Source organism: Phalaenopsis equestris, unplaced genomic scaffold, assembly GCF_001263595.1.
Source record: "Phalaenopsis equestris unplaced genomic scaffold, ASM126359v1 Scaffold000457, whole genome shotgun sequence".
Taxonomy (NCBI): Eukaryota; Viridiplantae; Streptophyta; class Magnoliopsida; order Asparagales; family Orchidaceae; genus Phalaenopsis; species Phalaenopsis equestris.
Window position 1 is genome coordinate 158,956 of NW_018164898.1, and position 17,654 is coordinate 176,609.

General features: G+C 37.8%; 1 protein-coding gene across 1 annotated transcript in view; it reads left to right on the plus strand.

Moving 5' to 3' along the window:
- Nucleotides 1-2,284: 2,284 nt before the first annotated feature.
- LOC110027869 (endoribonuclease Dicer homolog 2a-like) overlaps nt 2,285-17,654 on the plus strand; it is a gene marked incomplete at its 3' end in the record, with an annotated part of 67,507 nt that continues 52,137 nt past the window's right edge. The window contains 7 exon segments of the mRNA XM_020729483.1: nt 2,285-2,470; nt 2,549-2,726; nt 2,806-2,919; nt 13,378-13,512; nt 13,924-14,008; nt 14,114-14,178; nt 15,026-15,163. Coding sequence (XP_020585142.1) covers nt 2,370-2,470; nt 2,549-2,726; nt 2,806-2,919; nt 13,378-13,512; nt 13,924-14,008; nt 14,114-14,178; nt 15,026-15,163 — 816 coding nt within the window.

Sequence of the window (17,654 nt, forward strand, 5' to 3'; positions counted from 1 at the left end):
ATGACTATTTATTCGTGAACAGCTCGTGCTCGTCTCGTTAAGCAAACGAACCGAACACAAACATACAGTTTGAACTCGAAATATAAACGAGCCGAACACGAGCTGAGCATGACTCGCTCGTATTCGACTCGTTTACACCCTTGGACACATGAGGATGACATGAAAATAATTTTTTTGTGTAGCCTTTTGCTTTCTGGCAATGGAGCCCATCTTTACTTCAAGTGGAAGAAAGAGAAATAAAGACATGCAAAGAATTTCTGTAGGCAAAAAATAAAAAGGGGATTTTTACATTCATCACCTTCAAATCTATCATATTTATTTATCTCACATCAAAATCTTTATAATTACAAATTTCATATGAAAAATAGAAAAAATTTTACATTTTCATTATTCAAAATACTAAAATAAAGTGAAAAAAGCATCTTAAAAATATTTTTTAAACATTTACATATATTTCATAATTCTTACATATTTATAATCTTATATTTAATTTTTCTATATCTATAACACTTAATTTTTTTAAAAAATTAATTTTTTTAATCAAAAGTATAATATTCTAACCATGGAAATCAAAATCTCAAACATAGATGTAAAATACAATTACCATCATTTTTTCAATTATTTTTACGGAATAAACATTCAAATTCATTTTCTTAAAATTTTTAACTTTACATATTGTCACAGGAAAAATTATTCCATACGAACACCATATGCAGAAATGCATAAAGTGTCTGATCTCTCCACCGTCCATCGATCATCAATCAACTTTTTTTTTAAATAAAAAAATAAAAAATATGATCCATCGTTGTTCATCTTTGCTGTGATAAACGAAGGAGACCGGACACCTTATGCATCCGAACAAAATAATTTTCCGAGTCATCTCGAAAATATATATACTTCATTGATTAATAATTTAATATTGATAAAGCTTATATTCCTAGCATTTTTTAACTATTACCTTTCAAAAAACCAATTACATTAAATTAAAAAAAAAATAAAAATAAATATTTAAAACCCTAACTAGAATTAGATTCCCCCTGCCAATATTTCTTTAAATCTTTAAGACTTTTTAGCGCATGATGTGACTTAATATTCTAAAAGGAAGAGAGAGCTTTCATTCCCAACAAAACGTGTGGTTGTCGATGCAAAGCTTCGCGGCGAAGTAATGCGTTTTGTGGGGGCTTAATTGTCCTTTTATGCACAATCAGAATGATTCCATTGTGCATTTCTTAAAGCAACAGACCAGTACTATAGAGTTCTTCATTAGTTTATCTTCCATGTATTTGAATTTTGATAAATTTGATCCAGTTATAAATACATAATACTGATCATATGGTTGTCGGCTGTCGACCAGTCGTGGACCATCGGTCAGTGTTATCACTACCCCCCGTCATCTCTCACCAATGCCACCACTGACTACCGTCATGCTTGTCGTTGCAATCACTGACCACAATTATGCTCATTGCATTTCGCCACACATCTGGTCACTGTCAGTACCATTAATTTTTAGAAAACTCACATATTTTAACATACGTTGTTTTCGTAGGACTTCAGATTAAATAAAAAATATCACATGAACATATTTTTGATTTGCCTACTGCTTCTTCATAACATAATCAAGATTTTTGTGCAATGTTTGCAACATCATTGTACATGAAGTTCAAATAGATTGAGGCCTTACACGTAATTTTTTTGTGTGCTTTTTAATAAGACATATACCCAAGTCGTGCATAATTTCACTTAAGTCTTGTTACAAGAGTTCTCTCAGAATCTTATTGTTCTGGAGATGTAATTAATTGTGAGGACTTAGGGTACGTTTGGGGCAGCTTGTGCGTGAAACACGGCCCGCGGGTCGGCCGCAAGGTTCGACCCGCAGCCCGCGTTTAGTGTAAAAACCCAAACGCAGTTTCGGATAAGCTGACGAAACACGCGAACCAAACAGTACAACGACGTTTTGAAAACGCCGCCTGCACTTATAAGCTGCCCCAAACGGACCCTTAATGTGACAAAACCATCTAAGACGACTTTCTATAATTTTTTCCGTCACAGGAGCTACACTGACCCTATCACGGATATATTCATTTCGCATTTTGTCTCTAAGTGTAAAGCCACTCATCCACCTAATCATTCTCATATCGGCAACACTTAACTTTGCATTATGCTTCTCTTTTAAAGGCCAACATTCAGTGCCATAGAGTAATATTTTTTGTATATATGTATATATATAATTTATAATTTTGGGTTAATTAGAGAATCAAAATAATAAAAAAGTATAGCGTTAAAAAAAAATAAATAAAAATTTCGCATTTACGGTTTCTTCTTCGCAAAACCCGTTGAAGCCAATAATTCCCTCTGCTTCGACGTGCGAGATGGGTAAAGGAGAGGCTTCAAGGATGGAGGTCGATCGTGAAGGAAAGCATAGAAAGCTCAGAAAAGTTGAAGGTTCAGATGGTCAAATGTTCCCGCGCAGGTCCGATCATCTGCAATTCATTCGCCATTTTAACAGTTTCTTTTCGTTTAATCTGAGACGAGCAATGGTTTCTCGCAGCTACCAGCTGGAAGCGCTGGAGAAGTCTAAGAAGGAGAATACGATAGTGTTCTTGGATACAGGGTCGGGGAAGACCCTCATTGCTGTGATGCTGCTACGATCCTATGCACATTGCATCAGAAAACCATCGAGATACATCGCTGTCTTTTTGGTGCCGACTGTAGTCTTGGTTCAGCAAGTAATTTTGGAGTTCTTTTTTGGTGCATTTTGTTTCTTTTTTGAGTTCTTTTCACCTATTTTGCGCTGGTTTTGAAAAGCAAGCAGAGGTGTTGGAGATGCATACTGACTTGAAAGTGGGCAAATTCTGGGGTGAGATGGGGGTGGATTTCTGGAATGTCGATACGTGGGTTGAGAAGTTGGAGACGTTTGAGGTTCGAGTATCTTTCCTAATCTCTGTTTTTGTTTTCTATGATCTTTATCTTCCTGTTTGTTGTTAGGATAATTCCAACGTGAATTTTAGTTTTCCAGTGATAAGAATAAGGTTGGCATATAAACCTACTTTGATTTAATTGCAAAAAGAAGGGAAAGAAAACATGAACTCCTTTAGAGAGAGAAGAAAACTCGAACTTTAAAATGCTAAATAAAGTGCGATTAAAGTAAGAATAATAAAACATACAGCATCTTTAATCGAGGAGAAAGATAATATAAAGGCTGATCATTCTAGACACTCCATGACTCGATGATTCATGAATGTAAAGTCCACCCTTTTTCTACCCAATCTCCTAATTTTGAAAAACATAAGAAGTGAGAAAAATGTTACTAAGAAATTCATATCATTAGTATGTTTTTGAATGAACACATTGTTTGTATAAAGCTCGTGAACATGAAGAACACTATTTTGAACAAATAGTGGGCAGATTAGGATGTCTCCTAATCCCACTACTTTTGAAAGAGAAGGCTAACGGGCTTCAACAGGGATAAGAGAAGCTCAACATAAATTAAGCATAGTAGCTGGGTTTGGAAACTGTGATTAATGTTGTGGTTAGGGAGGAAGGTGTTTGCAATAATGAAGTTTACAAGGAGAGAATACGAGCAACAATGAAGTCCCTTGAGTAGAAAATTTTCAGGGTCATAGTACTGATAATGTTTTAAATTAGAGAAATTGTGTACATAAGTGATGAGAGGAGATCAATGCATGTAACCTGACAACATTGAAAAGAAATCATTTGTGATGAACATAAATTGTAGACTAGAGAATTTGGAAAAATCGGTGCATGTGATGTAGGTGATATCCGAAAATTATCTAATAGAGAATTTGGTCTGATTGGCATGGATGACATAGGCAACAATTTGTTTGAGGTTAGAGAATTGCATTGTGCATGATTGGCATCGTTGAATGGAGTCATTAGGGCCCAACATCACAGAGGATGATATAAGTAAAAGTAGATGGCGTAGGTGATGTGGAGGATATATTTTTTATCTTAAGTTGATCTGACATAGTGAAAGAACCACATAATTGATGTCGGTTGCTAGTAAGGTCCACACAAAATTAGTGTATGCTATGAGTTGGTGACAATGCAATCGGTGAATCGGTCCTTGTGAAATTGTTTAGCCGCAATATTGTAATTGTCTAGCAGAAGTCATAATCTTTTGTGATGGGGGTCAATACTTTATTGAAGGCCAGTAGTGGCAAGGACAAAGGTTGTCTATGATAAGTTATAAAATTAGGGTTATTAGTTGCATCTTGAAAACCAAGACACAGAGAGAATGATGAAGGCAAAGAACTTTTTGGATGATGAAGATTGCGAATAATAAGAAATTAAGAAAAGAACCTAGGTCTCTAGTACCACGGGAACAACACAATGGCATGAAAAAAATTTGTATTATTCTATAAATTTTTGATACATGCCAATATATAGTGACACGGTGGCTTTTCCTTCCTCTCTTTTCTCCCTCCTTTTCTTTTCACACCTTTTCTTTTTCTCCCCTCACCTTTTCTTCCCAATCACTTTCTAAATTTAAATCATTTCATAAAATATGATATCTGATTTTATTCTCTCTTCCTATTTTAAAAAGCCTTTTCCTAAAATATGAAATCTGATTTTATTTTCCTTTTAATTATAAAACCCTTGCCTTAAAATTTGAAATATGATTTTATTTCCTTCCCTGCTTTAGAAGTCTTGCCTAAATTATGAAATTTGATATTATTCATTTCTTATTTTTTTCTTTCCTAAAATTGAGTAAAGTCCTTTATAAATAAGAGTTATTGTGCTTCAATGAGCGTCTTGATTTTGAAATCTGATTTCAATTTTATTTTAGTATTTTCCCTCCTAAGGGCTGTATTCGAAGACGACGAAGGTGCTCCTGCTATGACGCTGTCCGAGGTGGTGTTTATCTTTACTATTCTTGTTACTGCTCACTGTCCCACAGTCCACCAATGTTCCAGCTACCTCCCAGCCATCCAAACAGTTGCTCGACCTGCTTTTGTTGCCCTCTCAGATCAATGCCAGTTCATTCCTGCAGTCTCCTTGAAGGTTGTCGCAGTCCCAACTGCCCATCCAACCCACTTTTCTACAGGCTGCAACCTCTGCTATTCTTCCAGATTACATGCAGTCGTTCCTGCAGCCTCTTTATAGGCTATCACAACTCCTGCTACTCATCCAAATCGCTGTCTTCTAGGTCGTAGCCTCATTGCTGTCCTTCTAGCACCCCACCGACAGCTTCCCTGCCGTCCTGCTATCTGCCAACTCCCTCCTAGCAGGCCGCAGACCTTCCCCACGCTTTTTCCAGTGCCCACCACTACTCTAGACTCTCTCCTTGCCGAGTTTTTTGTGTTTTCGTTTGTTGAGTCTTTATCTATGATGTTTTATTTTATGCTTTAACTTACACATTATTTTTCTTTCTTTTGATTCATCGTTGTAACTGTGTTTAAGCCATTAGTAAAATGATGTATTGCATTGTGGTTTGGGTTAAACTCCGGTATAAATATGCATCAGAGCTAGCCCAACTCTAGTTCAATCACAGGGTTTCTAGCATCCACCCCTACCCAATCCACCATGCCAAATTGTTTCTCTTCTTTCTTTATTCCTTCTCTTTCCTTCCAACTGATCTTAATTCATCAAATATGCCGCCAAGGAGAACTATGCTTGAGCCTACCCGGGGGAGGAAATGCAGCGAGAGTTTGCGGACATTGAAGATGAAATCAAATGGAAGGTTACCCTTTACCGTGACTTGGAGTGTTGAAGGGGATAACGAGAAGATATGAAGATGAAACAAGAAATATAATGCCGCTTCCTGCCAACGTACTACTGCCAAAGGTTGTAGTCTCTATGGTCCGAAGTGTAGAGACCGTAACATCAAGCGACTCACCCTCACTACTATCCAACGAAACCAACTCGCAAGTCTGCCCTAACTAAAAAATGTTGCATGTGCCATGGATTTGGACATGTTGAAGTAGAATGCACAACCAGGGGAGTGATTTACTTCTCAGAGCAGGGTATCATCGAAAAATTGAGTAAAGCATTGCAGACACTGAAGAATAAATTTGTTTCACTGAGCATGGTGTTGTTGAAAATTTGGGCAACGACAGTTGATACGAAAGAAGTTGAGACTTCTGAGAGGATTCTCCACTTATTGCTAACGAGGAAGAGAAGAGACAAGTTTCAGTGGATTTTGAGATAGAGATTCTAGCTGAGGTAACGATAGCCGTTCTGGAAGGTAGTGACCTCAATGCAATGAGCATTCAAGCAGAGTATGAAACTGTGGTACCGCAACATACCGTTTCATGGGCATCGATAGGTGCTACTGTTGGATTAACCTTGACGATCCAGAAGGATCACGAGCTTGATGAGCCGACATCAGATACAGTGCCACCACAGATAAAGAAATACTATTTTTTCATATGGTTGATCTCTTCTTGATTTGTCCCTATGGGGGGAGGTCCTCTATGTCTGAAGAGGAGTCATTTTGTGCCAAGTTGGAAATATTATGGGGGATTATTCATCAGTTATATTCAGTCAAACATGGTATCTATCGCCAGATGTCCTGACAGAAGAGATGAAACCCAAATTTATAGTGGGCCCGAGGAGCTTGATGGGGACAAATTCTGTAATGGGATCCAGGTCCTATCTGTGGGGAGGAGGCCTTTATTGAGGGGGTGCTATTGAGAGTGGTGCAGCCTGCCACATATTTTATCCCATAATTGAGTTTTTCATACATACTTACCGCTCAACCGCCACATGCTAGACACGAGAAGTGAAAGGAGATGATTTCAAGTGTAAGGGCTTGAGAGTTGCATTACGAGAACCCTCCTCTATATGCAGCTCCCGCTCAGGGTGTGCCAAAAGAGGATGACTACTTATTATACTAGAATATATTGTGAAATGACTGCATCGACTTGATCAACCTACCAGAGGACTTACTGCCGTATCATGAGGATCCAGATGCTTCTTCGAATGAGGTCAAAGTTGCCCAACCTCGTGAGAATGACACAAAGGGTTTCCTCCACCTCTCCTATTTCTTTTTGGTTCTCCTTTCCTTTTTTAATCTTTCATTTTTCCCCTCACATTTTCTTCATTAGCACTTTCTAAATTTAAATCATTTTCTAAAATATGAAATATGATTTTATTTTCTCTTCTTATTTTAAAAAGTTTTTTCCTTAGATATGAAATCTGATTTTATTCTCCTAATTTTAAAACTCTCGCCTTAAAATTTGAAATATGATTTTATTTCCTTCCGTATTTTAAAGTCTTGCCTAAATTTTGAAATCTGATATCATTCCTTCCCTATGTTAATCATTCCTAAAATTGAGTGAAGTCATTTATAAATAAGAGTTCTTGTGTCTAGGGTAAGTGTCTTGATTTTGAAATCTGAGTATTTTCTCATTTAAGGACTGTATTCGACGACGAGGAAGTTGCTTTGGCTGTCACCCCATTCGATGTGGTATTTATCTTCACTGTTCTTGTTACTGCTTGTTGTCCCGCAATCCACCAACTCTCTAGCCACCTTCTAGCACCTCCGACCAGATCCAAAAAGCCGTCCAACCTATTCTGCTTCCTTGCCATATCAGCGACATTTCATTTCTGCAGCCTCTCCGCAGGTTGTCGTAGCCCCAACTGGCCATCCAACCCACTTTCCTGAAGGCCGCAACCGTTGCTGCATTTCCAGGCTGCCGCCAACGTTCTTGCAGCTTTACTGTAGGCTATAGCAGCCCGTGCTTCTCATCTAGACCGTTGTCCTGCAGGTCACAACCTCATTGTTGTCCTTTTAGCACCCCATCGACAGCTTCCTCGCCATCCTGTCATCTGCTGGCTCCCTCCCAACAGACAGTAGACCTCCCCAAGGCCTTTCCTAGTGCCTAACACCACTCTCAACCCCCTCCTTGTAGAGCAATCCATCAAACATGCCTCCAAGGGAACTATGTCCGAGCCCACTCGTGGGAGGAAATACGGCGAGAGATTGCGGACATTGAAGATGAAATAGAATGGAAGATTGCCCTCTATTGTGATTGGGAGTGTCGAAGGGGGGAACAAGAAGATATGAATATGAAATGGGAAACGCAACGCCGGTTCCTACCAACGTACTACCGCCAAAAGTTGCAGACTCTAGGGTATGAAGTGGAGAGACTGCAACATCAAGCGACTCCCCCTCACTACTATCCAACAAAACCAGCTTGCAAGTCCGCCCCAGCCAAAAAATGTTGCAAGTGCCATAGGATTGGACATGTTGAAGCAGAATGCACAACCAAAGGAGTGATCTACTTCACCGAGAAAGGATATCATAGAAAAATTGAGTAAAGACAATGCAGACACTGAAGAATAGATCTGTTTCACTAAGCATGGTGTTGCTAAAAAATTAGGCAGTGACACAGCTGATACGTCCGCCCCAGCCAAAAAATGTTGCAAGTGCCATAGGTTTGGACATGTTGAAGCATAATGCACAACCAGAGGAGTGATCTACTTCATCGAGAAAGGATATCATCGAAAAATTGAGTAAAGACATTGCAGACACTGAAAAATAGATCTGTTTCACTAAGCATGCTGTTGCTGAAAAATTAGGCAGTGACACAGTTGATACAGGAGAAGTTGAAGACTTCTGGGAGGATTCTCAACTTGTAGCTAATGAGGAAGAGATGCGACTAGTTCCAGTGGATTCCGAGATAGAGATTCTAGCTGAGGTAACATTAACCATTCTAGAAGGTAGTGACCTTGATGTAATGAGCGTTCAAACAGAATATGAAACTGTGGTACCTCAAGGTATCGTTTCACAACCTTGATAGGAGCTACAGTTGGTCTGACCTTGACGTTCTAGAAGGATCACGAGCTTGACGAGCCGACATTTGATACATGGCCATCACAAATAAAGAAATACAACTTTTGCAGATGGTTAGACCTCTTCCTGAGTTATCCCTACGGGGGGAGGTCCTACATGTATGAAGAAGAGTCATTTTGTGTCAAGTTGGAAATATTACGGGGGATTATTCGGCGGTTATTTTCAATCCAACATGTTATCTATCGCTAGATGTCCCGATAGAAGAGGTGAACCCCAAATTTGTAGTGGGCCTGAGGAGCTTGATGGGGACAAAATTATGCAATGGGATCCAGGTCCTTATATGTGGGGAGGAGGCCTCTCTTGAGTGGATGCCATTGAGAATAGCGTAGCGTGCCACATATTTTATCCCAAAATTGAGTTTTCCGTACATACTTACGCTCAACCACCACATGTTAAACACGAGAAGTGGAATGAGAAGATTTCAAATGTAAGGGCTTGAGAGTTGCATTACGGGAACTTTCCTCTATATGCAACGCCCTCTCACGATGTGCCAAAAGAGGATGACTACCTATTCTACTAGAATGTATTGTGGAATGACCGTATCGACATGATCAACCTACCAAAGGACTTGCCGCCGTATCTTAAGGATCCATGTGCTTCTTCGAATGAGGTCGAAGCTCCCAAACTTTGTGAGAACGACACAGAGGGTTTCCTCCTTCTTTCCTCTTTCTTTTTGGTTCTCCTTTCCTTTTCTCATCTATCATTTTTCCCCCCCTCACATTTTCTTCCTAAGTATTTTCTAAATTTAAAATCCTTTCCTAAGATATGAAATATGATTTTATTTCCTCTTCTTATTTTAAAATTTTTTTTTTTAAAATATGAAATATGATTTTATTCTCCTTCTAATTTTAATTCCTTTGCCTTAAAATTTTAAATATGATTGTATTTCCTTCTCTATTTTAAAAGTATTGCTTAAATTCTGAAATTTGTTATCATTCCTTTCCTATTTTAATCTTTCCTAAAATTGAGTAAAGCTTTTTATAAATAAAATTTCTTGTGTCTAGGGTCGGGGTCTTGATTTTGAAATCTGATTTCAGTTTTACCGAGTATCTTCCCTTCTAAGGATTGTATTCGACGACGAGGAAGATGCTCCGACTGTGACCCCATTTGAGGCGGTGTTTATCTTCACTATTCTTGTTGCTGCTCGCTCTCCCGCAATCCACCAACATTCTAGCCACCTTCTAGCACCTCCGACCACCTCCCTGCCATCCAAACAACCGCCCAATCTGCTTTGCTGCCCTGCCATCAGCGCCAGTTCATTCTTGCAGCCTCCATCCAGGTTGTCGCAGCCCCAACTGCCCATCCAACCCACTTTCTTGCAGACCGCAGCCCTTGCTATTCTTCCAGACTGTCGCCAGCGTTCCTACAACCTCACTATAGGCTATCGTAGCCCTTGCTACTCATCTAGACTGCCGTCCTACAGGTCGCAACCCCATTGTTGTCCTTCTAGAACCCCATAGACAGCTTCCCCGCCATCCTGTTATTTGCTGGCTCCCTCCGAGCAGGCCTTAGACCTCCCCGAGAGCTTTCCCAGTGCCTACCACCACTCTAGACTCCCTTGTCTCAGTGCAATCCATCAAACATGTCTCCAAGGGAACTATGCTCGAGCCCGCTCATGGGAGGAAATACGGAGAGAGATTGCGAACATTAAAGATGAAATTAATTGAAAGATTGTCCTCAATCGTGATCGGGAGTGTTGAAGTGGGGGACGAGAAGATATGATGATGAAACGGGAAACGTAATGCCAGTTTCTGCCAAACTACTACCGCTAAAAGTTGCACTCTAGGGTTCGAAGTGGAGAGACTGCAACATCAAGCGACTCTTCCTCACTACTATCTAACAAAACCAACTCGCAAGTCCGCCCCAGCAAAAAAATGTTGCAAGTGACACAAGTTTGGACATGTTGAAGCAGAATGCACAACCAAGGGAGTATCTACTTCACCGAGAAGGGCGCCATCAAAAAATTGAGTAAAGACATTGCAGACACTGAAGAACAGATCTGTTTCACTGAGCATGGTGTTGTTGAAAAATTAGGTAGTGACAGTTGATACGGGAGAAGTTGAAGACTTCTGGAAGGATTCTCCACTTATAGCTAATGAGGAAGAGGCGCGACTAATTCCAGTGGATCCCGAGATAGATATTTCAATTGAGGTAACAGTAACCGTTTTGGAAGGTAGTTACCTTGATGTAATAAGCGTTCAAGCAGATTATGAAACTGTGGTACCTTAAGGTATTGTTTCACAGGCCTTGATAGGAGCTATAGTTTGACTGACTTGGACATTCCAGAAGGATCACGAGCTTCATGAGTCGACATCTGATACAGGGTCATCACAGATAAAGAAATACAAGAAATACAAACTTTTTCAGATGGTTAGACCTCTTCCTAAGTTATCCTACTGGGAGAGGTCCCACATGTCTGAAGATGACTCATTTTGTGCCAAGTTAGAAATATTACGGAGGATTTTTCAACTGTTATTTTCAGTCCAGCATGATATCTATCACCATATGTCCTGACAGAGGAGGTGAATCCTAAATGTGTAGTGGGCCTGAGGAGCTTGAGGGAGTTCCATTGAGAGTGGCGCAGCTTGCCACATATTTTATCCCAGAATTGACTTCTCCTTACATACTGCTCAACCACCGCATGCTAGACACGAGAAGTGGAAGGAGAATATTTCAAATGTAAGGGCTTGAGAGTTGCATTACGGGAACCCTCCTCTATATGCAGCTCCAGCTCAGGATGTGCCAGAAGAGGATGACTACCTATTCTACCCGCATGTGTTGTGGAATGACTACGCTGATATGATCGACCTACCCGAGGACTTATCGCTGTACCATGAGGATCCAGATGCTTTGTTGAATGAGGTCGAAGCTCCCCCAACCTCGTGAGAATGACATGGAGGGTTTCCTCCCTCCTCTTCCCTCTTTCGTTTTGGTTCTCCTTTTCTTTTCTCCCTTTTACTTTTTCTCCTCATCACCTTTTCTTCCTAAGCACTTTCTAAATTTAAATCATTTCCTAATAAGAAATATAATTTATTTTCTCTTTTTATTTTAAAAAGTCTTTTCCTAAAATATGAAATATGGTTTTATTCTCCTTCTAATTTTAAAACCCTTGCCTTAAAATCTAAAATATGATTTTATTTCCTTCGCTATTTTAAAAGTCTTGCCTAAATTCTGAAATCTGATATTATTCATCTTCTATTTTAATCTTTCTTAAAATTGAGTAAAGTCTTTTATAAATAAGAGTTCTTGTGTCCAGAGTAAGGGTCTTGATTTTGAAATATGATTTCAATTTTACTTAGTATTTTCCCTCTTAATGGCTGTATCTGACGACGAGGAAGGTGCTTCGGCTGTACCCTATCCGAGGCTGTGCTTATCTTAATTGTTCTTTTTGCTCATTGTCCTTCAGTCTACCAACGTTCCAACCACTTTTGGGCACCTCCGACGCCTCCTTACCATCCAAACAGCCGCCCAACCTGCTCTGTTGCCCTCCCAGATCAGTGCCAGTTCATTCCTGCAGCCTCCCTGCAGGCTGTTGCAGCCTCAACTGCCCATCCAACCCACTTTCCTGCAGGCTGCAGCCCCTGCTGCTCATCGAGACTGCTGTCCTGCAGGTTGCAGCCCCATTGCTGTCCTTCCAACACCCCACCGATAGCTTCCCAGTTGTCCTGCCATTCGCCGCCTCCCTCCCAGCAAGCCACAGATCTCTCTGGGCCTTTCCCAACGCCTACCACAACTCCATAATCCCTGCTCGCCGAGCTTGTCGTATTTTCGTTTGTTGAGTCTTTATCTATGATGTATGCTTTGTGCTTTGACTTGCGCATTGTCTTTCTTTCTTTTGAGTCATCGTTGTAACTGTGTTTAAGTCATTAGTAAAATGTTGTCTTGCGTCGTGGTGTGGGTTAAACTCCGGTATCATATAGACTAACCTTAGAATGAATTAGGAAAATATTTATAACTAATTCAAGCGAATAAATATATTACCAAAACTTGGCTTTGGATTTTCTTACTTTGCATGAATCCCTGGGATTATGATTTTTTTCTTTGGCATGGATCCTTGGAATACTGATTTCTTTGTAATGAATTCTTGATATGCTAATTTCCTTGGCATGAATCCATGGAATCCTTATTTCTTTCCTTGTCATGAATTTGTGAGATCTTTATTTTTCATCTTTTCTTATTGATCCCTAGGCTCCAACAATAAGAAGATCCATAGCTTGTGCTTGACTTCAATAAAGAAAAGTTTGAAGTTACTGACTAGAACAATGAGGATGTTGGTAATCATCATGTTCTGCATTATATTTCTTTTACCCAGGATTTCATTATAGGATTGGTTCATTATACTATTATTATTACTTTATATATGTACAAGTTAAGATAGTTGATGCCATTAGGAAATGCTTGTTTATTTACCCACATGAATCTTTTTCTCTTGAATCCAGTCATATTAAATGAACACCTTCGCACTACGGATGCATGAATTTTCAGCTACTTTGTGGAATGTTCTCTTAAAATATTGTATTTTTTTTTTGATCTGATCTCATCTGATGAACTTTTTATAGGTCTTTGTTATGACACCTCAAATTTTACTCAACAACCTCCGACATTCTTTTGTTAAACTGGACCAAATAAAGCTGTTAATATTTGATGAATGCCACCATGCAAGAGGAAAAGACCCCTATGCATGTATTATGACGGTAAGGTCATTAGAACCTAGCATGCATTTTGTCTCTTTGGTTAAATTTTCCTTTCTATACTAATTCACTTTATGACACAAATATATATGAACTAAAATCTATATATATTTGAAGATGCAGTTTTCTTGAATTAAATTATTATGTATTTATATATCTAACATTTAAAGTTTATTATTTACATTCATACCAAGCAAATATTTCACATAAAAAATACTACCATTTGTACTTTTAAAATGTGAAATACACCTTTTCATGCATAGGAAAGCTGGTTTGTATGTAAAACTTGAAGTTTGGATGTTAGATATGTCAATACATAGGAATTGAGTGGTATGTATGTAAATCTTCCTTTCTTTAATTGCTTCAGTGTGGTGTTTTGTTGAATTTTTTTTTTTTTGTTTTTTGCACTTTCAGGAGTTTTATCATGAGCACCTACGGTTAAATTCAGTTAATGTTCCTAGAATATTTGGAATGACCGCATCACTTACTAATACAAAAGGTACTTTGTTTTTATCCATGAAGGTCTTCCAAGTTTCTCCTGTTATTTCCCTTTTTTTTATTTCTTTTACTTTTTTTTAGCATCCTTTTTAAAATGTTTTGGTAGGTTCAAGCTCCCCAGCTGTTTTTCGCAAACAAATAAGTGATCTTGAGAATCTTATGCATTCAAAGGTTAGTGCAGGAAACTTCGTCTTCTTTCTCATGCATCAACAAATTAAGTTTTTGTATGGTAAAGAAGATTTGGCATTCTTAAAAATGGTAAAAAATGCTTTAAGTACTTTGAATATTTTGGTGTTTGATAACGTTAATTATATTATAACCTTAAATAGCTCCTATGCACCTTAAAAAAGCGGCTTCACCAATGTTATTGTAAAGATATTTTTAGGATCCTTGAAAATAAGCATGTTTGACTAAATAAAAGCATTGTCTATCATTTTTTATCAAAAGCAACCTAGGTTTAAGAAGCTTTAAAACTTATGAGGCACTTCTATGGAAAAATTACTTATTTGTATTCGTTAAGCATTTTTTGTGCCTGACAATGAAAGTCTTGTTTTGAAAGTATGAGAAGGTAACTTATAGCGGCTAAGCAAATATTTTTTGTGTTTGTTTTTTGAACAACTGCAAAGAATAAATTAAAAATCCATCACTGTTCAACCCCCTCCCAAAAAAAAAAGGACTTATATATTTCTTGAAAATCATTTTTTTTTTGCTTATTCAAGAAGCGCACACCATTGTAGGGTAGGAGATTTGCGTTGCTTTGAGTGTGGTCTTGTGTGTGTTCTCTTTTTTCTCAGAGGAGGTCGAGTTTTTTGTTTTTCTCAGGAGCTCAAGTTTTTGTTTGTTTAGTTTGGCGGAGCATAATTTTTTGAGAAGTACTCTCAGCAAACATTTAGAGCTTAGACAAATATATACTGAAGTAACTCTTTTAATGCATTCTTTTGTTTCAAATTAACTTGATCCTTTTTTTTGGTTAGTTTTATTACTTCTACTTAAATGCCTTTTTTATTATCTTTTTAAGGTCTATACTGTTACAAATGAATCAGTCTTAGCAGAATACATATCATTTCCTAATGCAAGGATAAAGCTATATGATCATCTGGACATTTCAGATGAGTCAAGCCATATCCTTGGCCATCTACAAGCCTTAAAAGTTAAGGTATGTCTGTTTTTGTTTTTGTTTTGTGTGCTCTTTATTTACTTTAAACAAATAACCACGCTTGATAATTGACTGCGGGTCATTTGTTGTGTTATTTTACTCAATTGGTTACTTTTTTATTTTGTTAATCTATTTGATTGCTTTTCATGCCTCCGATAAATTTTTATGAAAATAACAATTACTGACAAACTATATTGCAATTCCACGTTATTAAACTGTCTTCATGGTTTCTATATATTGAAGGCAAATAGTTGATTCTTGGCCTAAATGTAATCCGTTCTCAATATTAGTAATAGCTGTGTATTGTTTGCTACTGCATTTGGTTTTTGATTGTAACACAGGATTTTTGAATTATTATTATTATTATTTTGATCTCATTAATAAGACCTTTTTAAGAGTTTCTTCACTTTAATCAACCACCTATTAATGTCGATTTCAATGCTTTTAAACTTGGTTTCAATTTTGCTTCCATGATAATTTTTTTTTTTCATTAGCCTTGCCCTGCTACAATAGCTTAGTGATTTTGTTAAAATAAATTCTATTCTAAATAGCCTTTAAATATTAGAAATAACTTTTTCTTCAAAAATTTTTCTTTTGATTAATTTTGAAATCATCACTACATTTTTTGGTTGAGTTGCTGATTGATTTTTGGTGATTTCATTTTTTTTAGTTGTTTCAGCTTAATTTTAATTTTCTTAGACTAAAACGCTTGAAATTCTTTGAAACTATATAAACAAAAAATTTCATATGAACTAATCATTTTAAGGAAGTTGCGGTAGTAATTTAAAAATCATTGCTGTTTTGAAGTATACTCAATTTAAATGTAGGGCAGTGTTTTATATGCATTATATAGTGGTCAAAATGTCTTTTTGTAAGTGCAAAACAAAAGATTCTATTGAAGTTTTGTAATTTATATGCATATGATTACATATGTATGTTAAAAATGTTGATGAGACAATTTGCATGTGACGCGACATGTTCGATCTAGGTTGAGGAAGGGCTGTTTGACTATCTTTAGGCCTAGCGTTGCCGCCCAATTGATGCGGGACACACTCCTAATAATAGGTTTATTTAATTATTTTTTTTGATGTTTATCTTTAGTTTTTGATTGATTTGAGTTTGTAGATGTGCCGACTCCTCCTTTCCCTTTCTAGGGCTATATCCTAGAGTTTTAAGTTGTGCTCCCAATGTACATTGGTCTTTATGCAGTGTTTGTCAATATTTTGAGCAAATAAGCTGAATGCATTTTTCTTTGCTTTCATTCCATTAAATAATAGTATGTACAATCTATTTTAGGAACATAATATTCTGTATAATTTATTTTAGGTAATTTAATTAATACATATTCCTAATCTAAATATTCAGCTAAAAGGAAATAATCCATGCAAATATAATATTTTCTTCTTTGCAGTATTGCGAATAAAGAAACTCTTTATTCTTCCTGATTTCATTTACTCCTGATTGATATCCCCCCTTAAATTGATGCTGACTGATCAAGAAATATCAATTTGTAGACAAGAAACTGATGACACCGTCGAGAAAGAACCTTAGTAAATATATGAGTCGTTTTAAGATTAGAAGTGATATGAGGAAGAGATATAAAACCATCATTACAAACTTCTCGAACGGAATGACATTCTACTTCAATGTGTTTCGTGTGCTCATGGAAGATGGGATTAGGAACAATCTGAATAGCACTAGTATTATCTGCATAAAGAGAAGTAAACTCAAGCTGAGGAAAACCAAGCTCAACCAGCACACCATGAAGCCAAATGATTTCGAAATAAGTAGAGGAGATAATGCGATATTTTGATTCAGTAGATGACTAAGACACTCGATCTTGTTTCTTGCTATTCCAAGAGATTAAAGAATTACCGAGAAATATGCACCATCCAGTAATACCCATCCAGTAATACTATAGTAATACTATCAACCCAATTGACATCACTATAGGCTGTTAAGGTGATATGAGACTCCGCAGGAAAGAACAAACTGCGATGAGAAGTACCTTTCAAATACCGAACGAACAATACGTCGAACTGTAGCTAAATGAAGATGTGTAGGGGTTTGCATAAATTGATTAACTTGTTGTACAACAAATGAAATATCAGAATGTGTAATAGTCAAATAATTGAGACTCTCAACAAGTTGTCGATATAGAGATGGTTTAGGAGATAGTTTAGATAAAAAGTCACCATCATATATCCATGTCGTCCCGACGCTTTGCTAGGGTTCCGCCCCATGGTGAACCCTAACGTTTCGCTAGGGTTCCGCCCCATGGTGAACCCTAGCGTTTCGTTTCGATCGTCTCTGCTGCCCCGATCTCCACTCTCACCCGTCCGTGCTTTCCCCCTTCGCGCCCTACGATGCCACCGCCGCGTGCGCTGTTTCGCGCCCTGCGACGAACTGCGACGTGCGTTGTTTGTGCTGATCGATGAATGGCATCAACGCGTTCCTACGCCACCTCCCTCGCCAGCGATAACCTCGACTC